The sequence below is a fragment of the Nannobrachium achirus genome (genome assembly GCF_963921795.1).
Source record: "Nannobrachium achirus genome assembly, chromosome: 16".
NCBI lineage: Eukaryota > Metazoa > Chordata > Actinopteri > Myctophiformes > Myctophidae > Nannobrachium > Nannobrachium achirus.
This window is the reverse complement of record NC_137823.1, coordinates 50,384,985-50,401,607: the sequence shown is the minus strand read 5'-3', so window position 1 is coordinate 50,401,607 and position 16,623 is coordinate 50,384,985. Positions and strand designations below refer to the sequence as shown.

Here is a 16,623-nt window from a genome sequence, read left to right as displayed (position 1 = left end):
TGCAAACCTCGTAACTGCTCCAGTTGAGCAGCTCAGTGGCCAACAGTATAAGACTGTGGTTGTACTGGGCAGATCCCAGATATGAATGTGTGTCAGCAGGGGCGTCACAAGGGGGGGAAAGTGGGACTGAGTTACTAGGGCCCAAGGTGGAGGCATGGACGGATTAACCCCCGCGAGGGCCCCTGGCCGATAATTTTTTAGGGCCCCCCCTTTTTTCAAATAAAATTTGTTTAGATTTTTTTTTGGGGGGGGGGGGGGGTGGCGCAGTTCAGGCCAAAAGTGGTACTGCAGCTGAAAATGCTCTGAGAGCCATTCAAAAATGAGAGACTCTCTATTCAGGAGTGGTAATTTAGCCTCAAACCTTTTGAAAAACATTTTTTGGGACATAAACAATATGATATAAATACTTTTTAAATGCATGGTGTATCACCTTTAAGCCATGATGATCATCTGTGGACCTGTAATAGAATTCTTTAAGCATCATACTATTTGAATATTAATATAAATAAACTGAATTCCAGAAGGTGAAAATGCAATGAGTACAATATTTATTTAACAATATATTAACACAAGAGCTCTTTGAGACACACGCATGCTTAACTGTGCCTCCTGTTTCCTTCGACAGTCTCTCCTTTATACAAAGTAGTGTGACAAGAATAGGCATAAGGGTGTCTCCTAAACAGTGTCTAAGAATATAATTCGGTTAAGATGAGAAGAGTTCTTCCGTATAAGGACTGGTGACGTCGGAGCACTGTCCCCATAGACAGCTGTTGTAGTCAGTCTTTTTGTGCCAAGTACTAAGTACTCTTAACTTACTGGGGTAAAGTGACAGACACATTACTGCACATATAAAACAAGTATTACATTTAATTAGAAATCTATTATAGACCAAGAAAGCACCTGTAGACAACAGAGGAGGGGCCCACACATTTGATTTTTGCTTAAAATATTAATTTAATTTTTGTAAATTGTCATTGACCACGCGGGCCAGTTCCCCCAAGGGCCCCTGAGAGCCAAGGGCCCCTGGCAACGGCCCCACCGGCCCAATGGTTAATACAGCCCTGGGTGGAGGGGCCTTCATTATTTTATACTTTAGCTATTGAAAAATAGCCGATATACAAGCTCACAGCGCGGCACTCAGTGCCGCGCTGCGAGGTAGGTTGTAGATCTGCTATTTTTGAAAAGTCGTGATAATGTGCAAAATTTCAATTATGTCTTTTTTAAGCGAACATTTGTAACTCAAATGTTGCTTCTGGGTGGTCCCTGGAACTAAATGTTTTGAGATGGGGGTCTGTGGCCAAATAAATATACTTTTGGGGGTCCTTCACGTGAAAGAGTTTGAGCACTACTGACATAGAAACATAGGTTTTTAAAAAAAACCTTAGAAGGATTTGAAACACATTTTCAAGATTTTTCAAAAATGGCAGATCTACAAGCTCACAGCACGGCACTCGATGCCGTGCTGTGAGCTTGTATATCTGCTATTTTTTTTCCAATAGTTAAAGTACCCAGGGCCCAGAATTTGGTGCGACACCCCTGACTGAGTGATTGTGAAGCAGGGCATTGCTGAAAAAGAGCATTCGTGCTCAGCATACCTACAGTATCTACTCTGGATAAATAAAGGATTAAATGCTCCCAGGAGAATTATTTGCTTACGCACCTAAAGTATTTCAAATGTGCATTTACCCTCCTGTGCATTTTGTTTCCATGCACAATATACTTAATGTTTCTTGTGCGTGATTGTTGTGCTCAAGAAGTGAACAAAATTGTAACAAGTAAAATCAGTTGTCTGAATGCATACTTCCGATTCTGGCTTTTACTGTTTTTTGGGCATTGGGCAATAGGATAAATGTCATGCTGACACCACACATAAACCGACACTATACAAGTTTTCAAGTTTGGCACAGTACTGTTGTAGCTCTTGTCGGCAGAGAGCGATACTTACTGTGTGCTTTCTAATAGCTTTCAATCCATCTCCCATTAATCTCTGACCAAGAAACCAAAATCAACAAAAGTCAATCAGGAGAACACATCAAGATTGTAAAGTGATACTGCTGCCATTGAATCAGTAAGAAGACTGGTTTATGGGTAATATTATTTGGCCTGGGCCCGTTGCACAAAAGTAGTGAAAATAGATGTACAAGCTCACAATATGTTGCGATACGATGTTGTATATCAGCTATTTTCACCATTTTAAAATGTTTTTAAATAATAAATAAAAAAGGTTTTGGACATACAAGATTCGACAGCAAGAACTTATTTGTTAGGATGAACCTGACCCTAACCATGGGCAAAACCCTGACCATCTCTCATATAAACCTACACATTTGATTCTTGGAGATTGTTGGAGGGAGTAGCAAGGGGAGAGTGTTTTCTGCTGGTGTTTCAGTCCGAGTGTATCAAAGGGTGCGTTCGGAAATGCACACCGGGTGTATGCTCAGTGTAGTGACTCGCTACACTCACTACTAGTGAATGCCTAAACTCAACCCTAACCCTAACCTCAGTAAAACTATGCCTAAACCCAACCCTAACCCTAACCCTAACCTCAGTAAAACTAGGCCTAAAACTAACCCTAACCCTAACCAGACCCGGTGCGCATTTCCGAACACACCCTTCGATATACTCGACTGGAACACAAGCAGAAAACACTCTCCCGAGTAGCAAGGGTGTTAGAAAGAGATGTCTTGACTGTGAAAATGGGTCATGCACAGTTAAAACTAACTTTTCGCAGCATATAATATTTGTGAACTCCTTGCGACCTCCTTTGGGAGTACAGTAAGTGAGAGACTAAATTCAGGGCAAGAAAGTCCCTTAAAGAGGCAGGCAGTACCAACCACAGTCCTATTTCCTCCTAGTATTATTATTATTATACAGTATGCAAGTGTTAAAATGTTGTTTGTCTTTGGACACACAATACAGTTCATTCAAGAATTCCAGGTTGAGATATTATGACAACACACTTATACATATTTAATATCTGCTGCTACATTACTTGCACACAAGACTGGGGTACTCATGTATATTGTTTTGTTATTTTTGAAATCATGGCACAAAATTGGAGATGATGACACAAAGAAATTAGCAGAACATTTTGGAACTGCAATATACAATTTAAGCTGATAAATAATCTTTCCTGATTGATTTATGATTTTATGTTCTGTTTTTCAAAGAGCTGTAGAAATAAAGAGACAAACACTCTACTATGATTACTACCATAATAGTTCATTTTAAAATACTTTATGTTTTAACCAAAACATATCACTTATGAATGAGATGGGAGGTAAATGGTCTTACATCAGATTTCTATTTGTCCATTTGACGTGGAAAAATACACAGGGAAACATCCTTGCACATTTTAACCAAACCGGGTAGTCTAGAGGAGTAATGTTGACTCCATAGATAGATGAATGAGTCAATCAGGAGATCACATCAAGACTGTAAAGTGATACTGCTGCCATTGAATCAGCAAGAAAAGTGGCAGATGGCTGCACAAAGGGGAATTTTGTGCAGCACTTAAGATACCAAAATCATGGCACTGCCACTTGGGGTCTGGCAGCAAAACGACATGATGCATTGAATCACCAGACGATGTAATTTAAGGAACTGCCCACAAGTCCGTTATCTCATTACTCTGACTATGTGTCTACGCGTGCAGTTAGGGATAGGGATAGGGATAGGGTTAGGAATGGGGCGAGTCGGACAAACGCAATGTGGGAGAAATGCGCCCGTCCGAACAATGACCCAGCACAATAATTCATGTACAAGCTCCAAAGATGTATTGATTTATTCACTTATGTTGATTCTAAGACTTCAAACTCAGTTGGGGGTAACGCAATTACTGTAACGGAGTTACTTTAATCAGATAACTTTTTTCGGTAACTAAAAAGTAACGAATTGAGTTATCACATTACAGTTACTGGTCAAATGCTTTAGTCGTTACTTGTTGCGTTACTATGAGCCCCCCCCCCCCCCCCATGTCCTCCTTATTAGGATAAAGATTTGTGCTAATATATGGGCATACGTAAGGTTATGTTATATTAAGTGTCAAATTACGTGAAAATGCATCTCAGGCGAGTTTATGGAGTAACGCCAAAGTAATGTAATTAGTGTAACTAATTACTTTCTCCAGAGAGTAATCAAGTAAAGTAAGGCATTACTTTTTTCAAAACTAATGTGTAATGTATTACTTTTTTGAGTAACGGACATGTTCATACTGTATACAGAATAGATCATATTGTCGTTGTTGGGTGTAAACCTTGTATGTCCAAAACAGTTCGTTTTTATCATTTAAAAAAATTAACTAAACTAGTGAAAACAGTAGATCGCACCGCGAGGCGTTGTGTGCTTGTAGATCAGCTGTTTTCACTACTTTTGTGTGACGGCCTTGTCTGATGAAGCAGGGCTTTACTTTGTGAAAAAACATACAAATTTTAAACTTGGAGATACAAGGTTTCTGCCCGACACGGCCGACAGTGACGATGTATGGGAGAATGTGAAACCTCCCTCATCCTCCCTCAACAGTGTGATGATGGAGATCCAGACAACAACAACACCTTCATGCATTTTCTTTTACGAGGTATAACACTCTTCCAAACCCACCTTGGTTGGAGCTGTTAGAAGAAGGGAAGCGGTCCGACTTCTTGAGGGTGCGGAAGTGGACCTTCTTGCTGGCCTGGCTCTCTCCATACAGCCCAATGGACTGGACCTGGATGATGTAGTCTGTCTCCTCGTCCAGGTCCCAGAGAACGCAGGCCCGACTGGTGGTGTTGACCTCCCGGATGAAGCGCTGCATGTGGCCGTCCTGTCTCTGGGAACGGGAAGAGGGCTGGGGTCAGTGGGATGGTAGTCTGGGATCACTTCACTTTTCGGGCTTGTAACCGGTCTGGAGCGAAAACCACAACACGTCATGTTGTAGTACTCAAAGGACTACAATTTGGCCGGAACTATCCACCAGAAACAGTTTTAACCCAAAATAATTCCCCTGCGCTCAAGGACATACTTTTAGGGCCTACCTAATAAACTCCTTGATGCGGAGTAGTTTTGCTTTTGAAAAATTAGTTTGGTATATGCATCTTTTAGTCCAACTCGTAGCGACTGGAAAGACTACACTAGGCTACTCAAGCATTTTAATAGGGATTGGGGAAACAAACGGAGGGAACCAAATCAAAGCGACGCCGCTTCTTCTAGTGGTTTCCGCCGCGTTGGGCGGAAACCAAACGGCCTGTTGTGAACGAACACCAGGCTTTCTCCCAGAAAGCCTGGTAGGCGAGGTTAGTTGAATGGTAGTTGCATGCACGTGCACACATAGATATCAAAGAGGGCTTGAGCCCCTGCCCTTTTACCCGTCTGTAAAAAGTGTCCTCTCCAGACAATGAAAATAGCCGACCTCTTGGAGGCTATTTTTTTGATATTTTCACTAAAAGGCCCTTTTAGAAATTTCAGACCCTGCCTCTCTGCACGTCCCTGGATGGTTGACTGGATGGATTGATTGATAAATGGCATCCTTAAAGGATAAATGAATCAATCAATAGAGTGGGTAGATATGTTTCTAATTAATACATAGGCTCTCTTGTTTCAAACGTTGGCTGCTTCTCTAATTCAGACACGGTATGGTCATTATTGGATATTGAATAGCTTTGGAGATGTTTGACAGATTAGAATAGATTCTTGTGGCATATCTTTATATTACAAAAGAGTAAGTGATCTACTTCCGGGTCATGTATCGCTAACTTAAATACCAAACCACTTGGCCAAGATGTACTACATATGTACTAAATATAGCTTAAAAATTCAAACACCCATGTCACCTTTGCAAGATGTCGTTTCCAAACCTCTGTATTGTATTCGTTATTACCCTCATATTTTGCCTCTGTATAAAATAGTCCGCCGGTCAAATATGTCCGACCGGAAACGTGCGCTGCTGCACAATAGTTCCGCCACAATAGTTCCCCCCCCCCCCCCCCCCCCCAATTTTTTTTTTTTTTTTTACGTATTTCTTTTTTTTTTTTTTACTTTTTTTTTTTACTTTTTTTTTTACTTTTTTTTAACTTTTCTTTTTTTTTTTTTTTTTTTTAACTAGATGTGAGCGACCCTCTAGTGTCTTACACTTTGTCTTTGACCTTTTGTGAAAGTTACTTAGGCTAGTGTGAGATTTATTCCTCATAATCACAGTTGTTTGCATGCAGCCCTCATTGGCCCATCTGTATACTCTTGGCAGCAACGGGCCAGATGTCTTCTTATCAACCTTTTATGTTCCTCCTTGACAGAACTCATTACACTCTTTATGCACTGAATAACTTAATGATGAAAACAGACACACAGGCAGTTCCCAGCCATCGTCAAATTCAGATGGCAAAGGAAACCAGCACTCAGATCCAAAGATTCTTGTTTATTAAGGGTTTACCCTTCAAACCGGACGTTACGGCCCAAAGGCCTAGCTCCTCAGCGTGAGATCAAACCAGCCGAAACGTCCGTTTTGATCTGCTGCTGGGGCTAAACCCTTAATAAAAACGAATCCTCGGATCTAAGTGAGTGCTGGTTTCCTTTGTTAAAAGTTCATTGCTGCCAGAACTGCACACCTGATACACAAGTATTTTGAACGACTCGCTTTCTCTTTCAAATTCTGATGGCAACCATGATGAATAGGCATATGGGGAGAGTTGGTTTAGATCTACTACGGAAGCATATACAGGTCACTCCATTACTGTCACAGAATGAACAATGTGGGCATAATGAAGTCCATAAAGTGGAACCTTCATGATTACTGTAGTTATACAGGATATTAATACCCACATCCATCATCAGTTTTCAGAGAGCCATTTGACTATTTCAAACCACTGAAACTGAACAATGTAGGTTGGGATTCACATTGCAACCTTGTTTTCTGTTTGCAAATCAAGCATGCCGTTTTATTTTGATTCCAGCCTTGGTGTGAGATTAAGATTTGTGTTGTTTTGCCCAGAATGCAAACACAACTAATCTTTATTTAAGAAGGATATTTTAAAGGATATGTTAAATAAGTACACTAAGCAAATGTCTGATGCACAGTGCGATGAGGCCTATTTGCTGAGTGCACAAATCCTCCACAGAATTAAATCAGTTAACTAGTTATTCTATTTGCATATTTCACAGTTAATTAAATTATTTTTTCATTTGCCCAGAGACATTTTCCCCATATGTTCCATATGTCATATAAAATGCACATCAGGTATGTTTCCCCATACTGCCTGCAGGCCAGGTGGTTGCTTAAATCACATCAGAAGGATATGAGCAAGGCTTAATGCCAAAACACCATTACTAAAAGGTGATGACATCACTTTCTCAAGGTACAAACAAGACGCGGTCAAATAACAGCGTGACTACCATGTGGATTTCAGACTTAAAGGACAACTCCTCCCTAAAACACTTCTAGGCTAATTCTCCTACTTATATTGATCCAAAAAGACTGTCCATGGGGACTATTAGGCAGAAATGACCCTGTTTTCCAGTTTCCCCAGCAGAACCCGGCAGCTCTCATAGTATAGAGTGTAGCTTATGGGTTCTGTTGGGGAAACTGGACAACAGGGGCATTTCTGACTAATAGACCCCATGGACAGTCATTTTGGATCACACTAAATAGCCATACATGCCTTCATTTCATCAAGATCAGAATATTGTAATTCCCTATACACTGGTTTAGAGCAGTCATCTCTCAGGCAAAGCGCTGCGGCTCGCCTCCTCACTGGCACAGGACAACGTGAGCACATCACTCCTCCTGTCCTGGCCTCACTGTACTGGCTCCCTGTCAAATTTAGAATAGAATTTAAGGCTTTTATTCACTTTTAAATCTTTAAGTGGCCTAGCCCCGCTGCACCTCGCTGAGCTCCTGCAGCCATACACCCCAGCCAGAGCTCTGAGGTCGGCTGACCTGTCGCTATTAACTGCTCTTAATACCAACAAAATGAACAAGGGGTGACCACGCATTCGCTGCCACCGCCCCTATGTTCTGTAACAACCTGTCTCTCCCCATCGGATCTGCCCAGTCCATTGAGGTCTTCAGATCCCTACTTAAAACCCACTTATCTCCTTGGCTTTTAATGGCACTTGACCCTCCAATGTGTTTTTAATGACGTGTGTTTTTAATGATGTATCTTTCTGTCTGTGCGCCGAATGGGTGCCGTGGATGTTGATGCTTTGCTTGCCTCCACCCTATACAGCACTTGGGTCAGCTTTTGTTGTTTTAAATGTATATACATTTTGATTTGATTTGAATAGATTTTTTGGAGAACCCCTGACCCTTGGGTCCTCCTCAGTAGTACACATGCCAAGTTTGAAGCTGATCAGACAGGACATGCACGCATGCACACACACACACACACACACACACACACACACACACACACACACACACACACACACACACACACACACACACACACACACACACACACACACACAGGCCTACGCCTTTGGCCTACTGGCAGTGTGTGCGATAAGTTTGGCACAGATCGTTCCAGCAGTTTGCAAGATTACTCAGTACAGACACAGGCAGACAGACAGAGCCATTTGAAGACGTCTTGCCTCTTACAGAGATATTTTGTAAAAAGAACGAAGATTAAGTCATCATTTCTCAATGTTTGGCAGATATTTTAAAGGTAGAGACTTATTACTCACTTGCTGTGAGATGGAGAAGCCAATGATTATATCACCTTCTGGAATCTCCCAGTACACGGTTGCAGAGTCGGCACGCAGGTGCATGACAGACACGTTGACAGGAGCTGGTGGTCGATCTGTTGAAAGGGTTGAAAAGAATAGGTTGGTTTGTCGGTCCGTTGAGGTGTACGGAAATGTAAGGGCTTGCATACAGTCGTAAGGTACTGTTTATTATTCAAGGCAGTTTTATTCTATCAGTCACAGTGCTGATTCGTATTTTTAGCTATAGCATATGTTGGTGAATAATTTACATGCGTCCTGTTGAGGTAATTTTTGAACAACCTTTATTATGCATATTTGCTATGTATGCATGCATCCATAATTCCATCAATACTGAATTTTCCACGATATCTAGACTCTGTGTGCAAATGCCATCTGTATGTGCTCGTGCATTACTTTAGGAGTATGAGTTGACAAATGATGTTGTATGAGTTGATGAATATGATTGATGAGGTTATTGAAAAAACAGTAGCCATAATCAAAATGAGAAAATAACTTGCTGTACGACTATTTCTATTAAGTAGCTTTGCAATGCACAGTGCACACTGAAGAAGATAGTAAAAAATAAAATTCACTGTTCCATTCCCACACAGTTCTATCTTGGGTCACAGTGACAGAAGTGGTTTTGAAGGCAATTCAGCTGAAGAAACAAATTATGTAATGCATATTTCATGTCAGTCACCGCACTCGCCAGTGCAACATTCTGCCAGTGAATGTGTGATAGCAGGCCTGTGGTAACACAATATCTCAGACTACTGTATATAAAGATAGAAAAATAGCAGAGTAGACAAAATCATAGCTTTTGGTATAGCGGAACACTGCATAGATACAATTCTAAAGGCTCTATTTTGTCTCTCTTTTATTAAACACAGCCATGCCCTTAAACCTGCCAGGTCTTGTAGAGATAGAAGTCACCAAGGTATCCATTTCATGTCCATCTTTAGGACAATGGCCCTTTTCTCCCTCTCTCTCTCTCTCTCTCTCTCTCTCTCTCTCTCTCTCTCTCTCTCTCTCTCTCTCTCTCTCTCTCTCTCTCTCTCTCTCTCTCTCTCGCTGTCGCTTTCTAGCCATCTATCGTTATTTAGCTACCAGTGGACAAGCTGATTACAGAGTGGTACAAAAGCCTGGGAAGCAAGCGGGCAGGTGGAACAGAGTGTGACAGATCCAATAGAGGGGCTATACAGCCGTACAGTCTCCCAGCAATCACTTGGGTAGAAATGGATAGGCAAGATGGAATAGAGGCAGATGACAGAGGCAGGGGGAACCTGCAGGTTCTCCTTTGGGCTTTTCTCATTATCTCATGGACTTTATGTTGTCACAGAAAGTGATGGAGGTACATGTAATGTGGAGATTGGGTCAACTCATCTGAGATTCTTAACCACTTAAAGGTGTATTCAGTGATAATGAAAGTGGCCGGGGGTCATCTTGGAAATGTTTACACCATTATAATGTTCTCGTTTTGATCATTAGACCCAATCACTGAATATTGGTAGGCCTACGTCTCCAGCTTCAGGATAGGCTATGTATGATACTGATTTACTACCAGACTGTGGCATTTTCTGAGTTCAGTAGTTTACAATCTAGGCTTTTAACAGACGTTCTTAATTCAGAGTGACTGTGGTTCTCAAAACGTATTTTGACTATCATAAATAAACATAACATAACTACGGCCATACTCTACCCTGATTGGTCGAGGACTGACTGGCCACCTATGAAAACCGAATCTAGCTATGCTCGCAACACGGGCCATGGTGGAAGTCCTTATATGGTCAGCACACATTCTAGTGAGGAGAATGAATGGAAAATATACCAATTATATTTTTATGTGAATGAAATACAATCACTGAATATCCTTTAAGCCCTATTTTATACTTTGTTGTATGATGGTGTTACGCAGTGAAAATAGACAATCTAAGCTCACAATGCATCATGATGTGACGTGTTGTGACTGTGAGCTTGTAGATCACCTATTTTTGCAATATTTGAAAATGTTAGGTTAGAAATGAAAATAAAATGTGTGTACTGTAGCTTATAATCACTTGTTGAAAGTAAAAATGAGTGAGGATAGAGTATTCACTGTGGATAGAGAAGACACATGTGAACAAGATCAAGATGTTGCCCTCGTTTCTGTCGGCATCAATGTCATGCCAATAATCACGATAAAGCACATCCGCACGCTTACGTAATATCGCTTAATTGTAAACCCACGGCTTGCTGGCCATGCACCATTGGAAAAACAATACAGAAAATGGTTCTTTCCAAAATGATGTGCAGCCTTGTCCATTAGTCTCACCTCACCCTCTCACAATGTCTCTCTCTCTCTCTCTGTCTCTAACACTTCTCCCATTCTCTACTCTATTTTAACTATGGGACAGGCAAGAATGGCCATTGTCATGTAGGTGAGCATTCACATATAGTACCAGAATGTCAATCCATTCCCAGCCAATGACCTTGTGGAAGGTCACCTGGCCCTGTCTTTTGCTATCATTGGTATCAATCTCTCACTATTCCAGCCCCCCTTGTGGGATTACAAATCTTCAGGGGTCAGGGTCAAATACAAAGCGCTTCCAGTTCCCAGGGCTCATGGCATTTATGGCTGGTGGAGACTGAATAGGATATAATGCTAATGGTTTAGTGCAGTGGTGATGTAGAGATGCGCGGGGAGATTGGTGTTCCTGCTGTAAGGAGGTAGGGGTGCTGGGCTGACGGAGTGAAGTCACCATTTTGTGTCATTTTGTGGCTTTAACCATTTGATGCCTACAGTATATACTTATTATTCTGCCTACTATATGAGTGAACAGGGGAAGGGGATCAGCAGCACATGAATTCCTTGTTTGGCCTGGCAAAAACTCAAAGAATATGTCTCAAAGAATATGATTATTTGCGATGCGTTGTAGAGCGTGTAGATCTGCTACTTTCGCCGAATGAACGCCCCCCAGAATAGTGACGCTAGGGTTCATGTAGTTAATGAAAGTGTGTGTTGAGAGATGGATGTGTGTGTAGGGGGAAGCGTTCTACAAGATGCATTATAATGGCATGAAAGTTTGTCTTTATTTATGGCGAGTGAGTCACATGAGTATTTACAGTACAGTATTTTCTGGACTATAAGGCGCACCTGACTATAAGGCGCACTGTCAATGAATGGTCTATTTTCAAACTGTTTTCATATATAAGGCGCACCTGACTAAGGCGCACATAATAGACGCTACCGTTGCGTTATGCATCCAACAGATGGAGCTGTGCTAAAGGGAATGTCAATGTCAATGAATGATCCATATATAAGGCGCACTGGACTATAAGGCGCACTGTAGTTTTTTGAGAAAATTAAAGGCTTTTAAGTGCGCCTTATAGTCCGGAAAATACGGTAAATGAATTAAGCAATATTACACAAGAGGGTGTGGGTTATCGTGATTATTGGACCGCGGGCTCGAGCCCGAAGGGCGAGTGTCCGTAGGTAGCGCAGAAAGTTATTTCTTAAAGTCTCATTGCAAATAGCCACACAATAACTCATGTTGTAACCTTGAAAGTGAGTAATCCACATTTAATAGGACAGCTCTCGGTATTGCAATCAAACTACGACAAGCCTTGACTGCCCTTATATCATCTATATCCCAGTGCACATTCCTTGGAGCCGGGTAAAATTGAAAAAGGATTGAAAATCTCTCTTGGAACTCATTGTCCTTTAGGTATAATGGAGGTTACAGCTGTCAACGCACGGTTAAGAAAAGTGAGCAAGTAGCATGACCCATGGTCCGTAGGTCAGATATTGCTGAGGCCGCACTCACACATACAGTAGACGTGCGGTCGTGAAGTCATGTGGTTTGAAGCGTGCCGCGGGGGAGGGGGAAAGGCGGGAAGTGAATTGGGTATGTATGGAGTGGACGCATGCTGTATCTGCGTCTATGTGTGAGTCCGGCCTGAGAGAGCAGCAGATGGTACGTTAATTATAGAAGGTCATGAATTATCACTAATTATAGAGCCCTGTTGCTATATATTACAATTTCCACAGCAGGCAATATGAGCAAACAAGACCCCAGGGCTTTTTGTGTTATCCTTTCAGAGTAGCTTGTTAAATTGTACATGCCTTACTGTAAAAGTATTCTAGCCTGGAATTCAGACTGATTCACTCTGTTCAGTGTTAATGCTAATGCTTCTATTTCCAAGGGGCGGGACCATCGGGCAGGCACCCAGGCGCCGCGGCTTCTGATTGGTCTGTGGGGGTGGGGAGGTTTTGAATGTAAATTTCAAGCCACTTCCTAACTTGCCTACGTAATTGGTGATGTTTGGAAACCCAGCTCAAACAGGATGATAGCCAGACGTAGAACTAAAGTAAAAAAAACTATGTGTGCCTCCATCTGTGACCATTATCAAAATAACCATTGCTGCTGTGCACACAGAAAAAGGCCATTCCCATTTGTTTACTTTAAATTATATAGCATTTTCTCACCAATTAAGTAATTTCCAATAGACATTTATTCATGGTCGCCATAATGATATAATAGCAATGTAAGTGTGCACAATAAGTTTGTGCTGATCGGTCCAGTTGTTTCCGAGATTAGCTGCACAGTGCACGCACACACGCGCACACGCACACACACACACACACACACACACACACACACACACACACACACACACACACACACACACACACACACACACACAGGGTTGACAACATAATCTCCGTCTGCAGGCCTTCCATAATTAGTATTATTGGTAACACCTGTGAAGGATACTAATATGGATGCCTTGAAAAAAGGTCTATTACCCATGTCAACTGTTCCCTGTTAGCTGCCATCCCTGTGTTCGCCTGAGGAGGATGTATTGTCTGCTGTCTCCTCCTCTGATACATATGGAGTCTCAAACCACTTCTTTTCACCTGACAGCGAGGAGTTTTACCAGGAGAGAGTAACAGGCACATATCATTCCATGCTATCTCTCCCAGTGATGAACAGGGGCCTTATCTCACCTGCACCACACGATTAACTTGCACGATCTCCATAATTGCCAAAAGGTAGACAAGAAAAGCACCACAGAAAACATGGGCATCAGTTCCCGGGTTGTATTCCAGTCTCTTATCAGTTCCCCCGCTACACTTTCTGCACCGGCGGCTGTGCCGACCTCTGACCTGTCTTCATGCGGCTGCGTGCGTACACCCGCAGGAAGAGCGACAGGAACACCACGCCAACACCCAGGCCACCCAACCACGTGACAGCGTGCCCGTAGAGCAGGGGTTTTCAGGGCACTCCTGTAAATAACCTTTTCATCCACATCACCCCTGAATTACACTGTTCATTTTTAGAATCTTACATCCGATTGGAGAAATATCCGTTTCCATCAGAACTGACTGAAAATAACGTTATACTTGATGTTTAACCACTTGAACCCCAGCATGCCTATTCTGGGGGAAAGTTGTGACGCGTTGTGAGCTTGTAGATCGGCTATTTTTGGTGAAGAGAGTTGGCCGTAGATAGAAAAAGAACTCATCAAGTACAGTGCAAATCAATCAAGTCTGTTTTACTAACATAGTGAAGTGATATTGATGAATTCCAAATATTATCAAATTATCTCGTGGCACCCCTGGACTGGCATCAAGGCACCCCAGGGTGCCCCGTCACCCTCTTTGAAAACCCCTGCTGTAGAGGAAGCAGGACAGCAAGATGGCAATGGCTTGCCGTGCAGTGTCATATATACTGTAGGTCACACTGGATTCCAGACACGTGTTGGGACAAACAAATGATAGCGCCCTCTTGGGGCGTAGACACACACCCTGCTGTCAGGATGAATCATAGAGCACAGCCGTGGCCCTGCACATTAGATGCATTCATTATGAGTGCCCACACACACACACACACACACACACACACACACACACACACACACACACACACACACACACACACACGCACACACACAGCCTAATCCCTGCAGAGGAGCTGTGCATTTGAATAGCCGTCAAGTCATGGAATGAAGAGCTCCTTTTAAATTAGTTTTAAATAGATGTTCAAAACAACGTTACGTCCCAGGCATCTTGTATTTATCTCACGTTTTTCTTGAGCTTGTTCTGTGCAGTGCACCACAGTACAGTCCCATTTGGCGGCTGTCAGTGTTGAGAAATGTCAACAGGTTTTACTATAATTATGTTTAGATTGAAATACATTCTGGCTTCTTTGCCAGTAATTAATCTTGCCCAAGAGTGTAAGCACACAAGAGTGCATTTTAAAAACTGTAATAAAACTGTTTAAAAACTGTAATAGAACCTTTGTCCACACATTAACAAATCACACCGTCACTAGAAGAACATAAACACACTGCTTGTTCTTGTGTAAGCTACTGTAGGTTCCTATAGTACCAACCACATAATTCATTCATTCTAGTGCATAATATGTATGAGTTGTCAAATGCTGCCATTTGTTCTGTGGCCCTGCTGTACTCTCCATAGAGAAAACAGAGGCTGCTGCCACTAAAATCTACTGACTGTAATGTCAAGCATGACACGAATGAGTACCCAGCACTTTATTCAAGGGGCGTAAAAGTTCAGAGGGATTCATCGGCTCACTAACGTTTTCATATTGAAACTCCCTCGGGTGTATAATTCATACTGCTTTAAACGGCTGAGAGACGGTAATGTAGATCTACCAAGGTGACGGGCTTCCTCCCCATTTCATTGATAACAATTCAACTTCAATCAACCCTGCATTGGATTTTGCACCTTCTAACAGTTGGAATCAGCTTAGTCTAATGTAGTGTGATTATAGTTGTAGCTCTAACTGTGTGGCTTGAATGATGCCTAACTGATATTATGCAGATGTATTCACAGTTCAACCTTCAAACAACCTAACCTGAATTTGTGTTACTGTTACCCTAAGCTCTGGGAAGACCATATCTATCCCTCCAAACAGCAGGGGATAGTGAGTTGCTTGCTCTCAGGCTCCCATTAAGCAAATTGCCTAGCGGTGGATCTTAAACAATATCTCACTATTTTATATCCACCATAGCTAAGATGAACATCACTGTCTGTCTTTTATTTGGAATGTAATGACATGCTGGAACAATGGGTGCATGAGCTCTTTGTTTGTTCTTTTCTATTTAGCGGCAGCATTTGCTACAACTGCATATTGCATGGTTTGCTTTTAATTACTGTAACAATGAACATTGTTCTCTAGACTATTATCTATGAACGATCAAGACATAGTATAAGCTGTCTATTCAAATAAACAAACTTCAATTCCTCGACTCTAATAAAAAGTGAGCCATGAGTACTGTAGGCTATAACTAATCAATACATTCCCTGTAAAGTGCTGGTGTTGAATTGTATAAGATGGAATAGACAATCATATTTCAGTGAGTTTTATTTGCTATTTTCAACTGGTGTTGAAAATATATTATTTTTGTCTAGTGACATGTTGTACAAGCATAAATCTGACTTCAGTCCACCAGGCATGGCTCTGCCTCTCTACACAGTAGCAACAAGCACTCTTTATCCCTTCCCAGTTCCCATCTCCCACAGGTACTTGTACTGTCCACTTTGTCAGGCTGCAATACAGCCGTGTGACCAGATGGGACCTGGTGCCAGCCTGAGGTTAATGTAATCGGTGGCCAAATTCCCTTAGGTTATTATCCAGCTCTGAGGTAAGAGGGCTTTGTAGTCCAAGAAGGATAAAGCACAGGACAGAGGTCTGATGGAGGAGCTGAATTTTGAGTGATCTCATAGAGAATGTATAGTGGTCCTAGTCATCTTAGTAAGACGCCTCAGAGTGACATGTGGCGAGGACGCACCAATTCTTGGCATTCTGGCCATTGTTACCAATATATGGAGACCCCTGCATGATAGTCAACAATGTGATGTCAGAACATGCCAGATATGCGCTTAATATTGATGACATCGGGACAGCGATCTCCATATATGGGCATAAAAGGGACATCAAGCCA

General features: G+C 42.0%; 1 protein-coding gene across 1 annotated transcript in view; it reads right to left on the bottom strand.

Annotated features, from left to right (window-relative positions):
- Nucleotides 1-16,623, bottom strand: part of fndc4a (fibronectin type III domain containing 4a) — a gene marked incomplete at both ends in the record, with an annotated part of 76,194 nt that overhangs the window by 54,331 nt on the left and 5,240 nt on the right. Inside the window, 2 exons of the mRNA XM_080743945.1 lie at nt 4,600-4,807; nt 8,653-8,768. Coding sequence (XP_080600071.1) covers nt 4,600-4,807; nt 8,653-8,768 — 324 coding nt within the window. The remainder of the gene's footprint in view (nt 1-4,599; nt 4,808-8,652; nt 8,769-16,623) is intronic.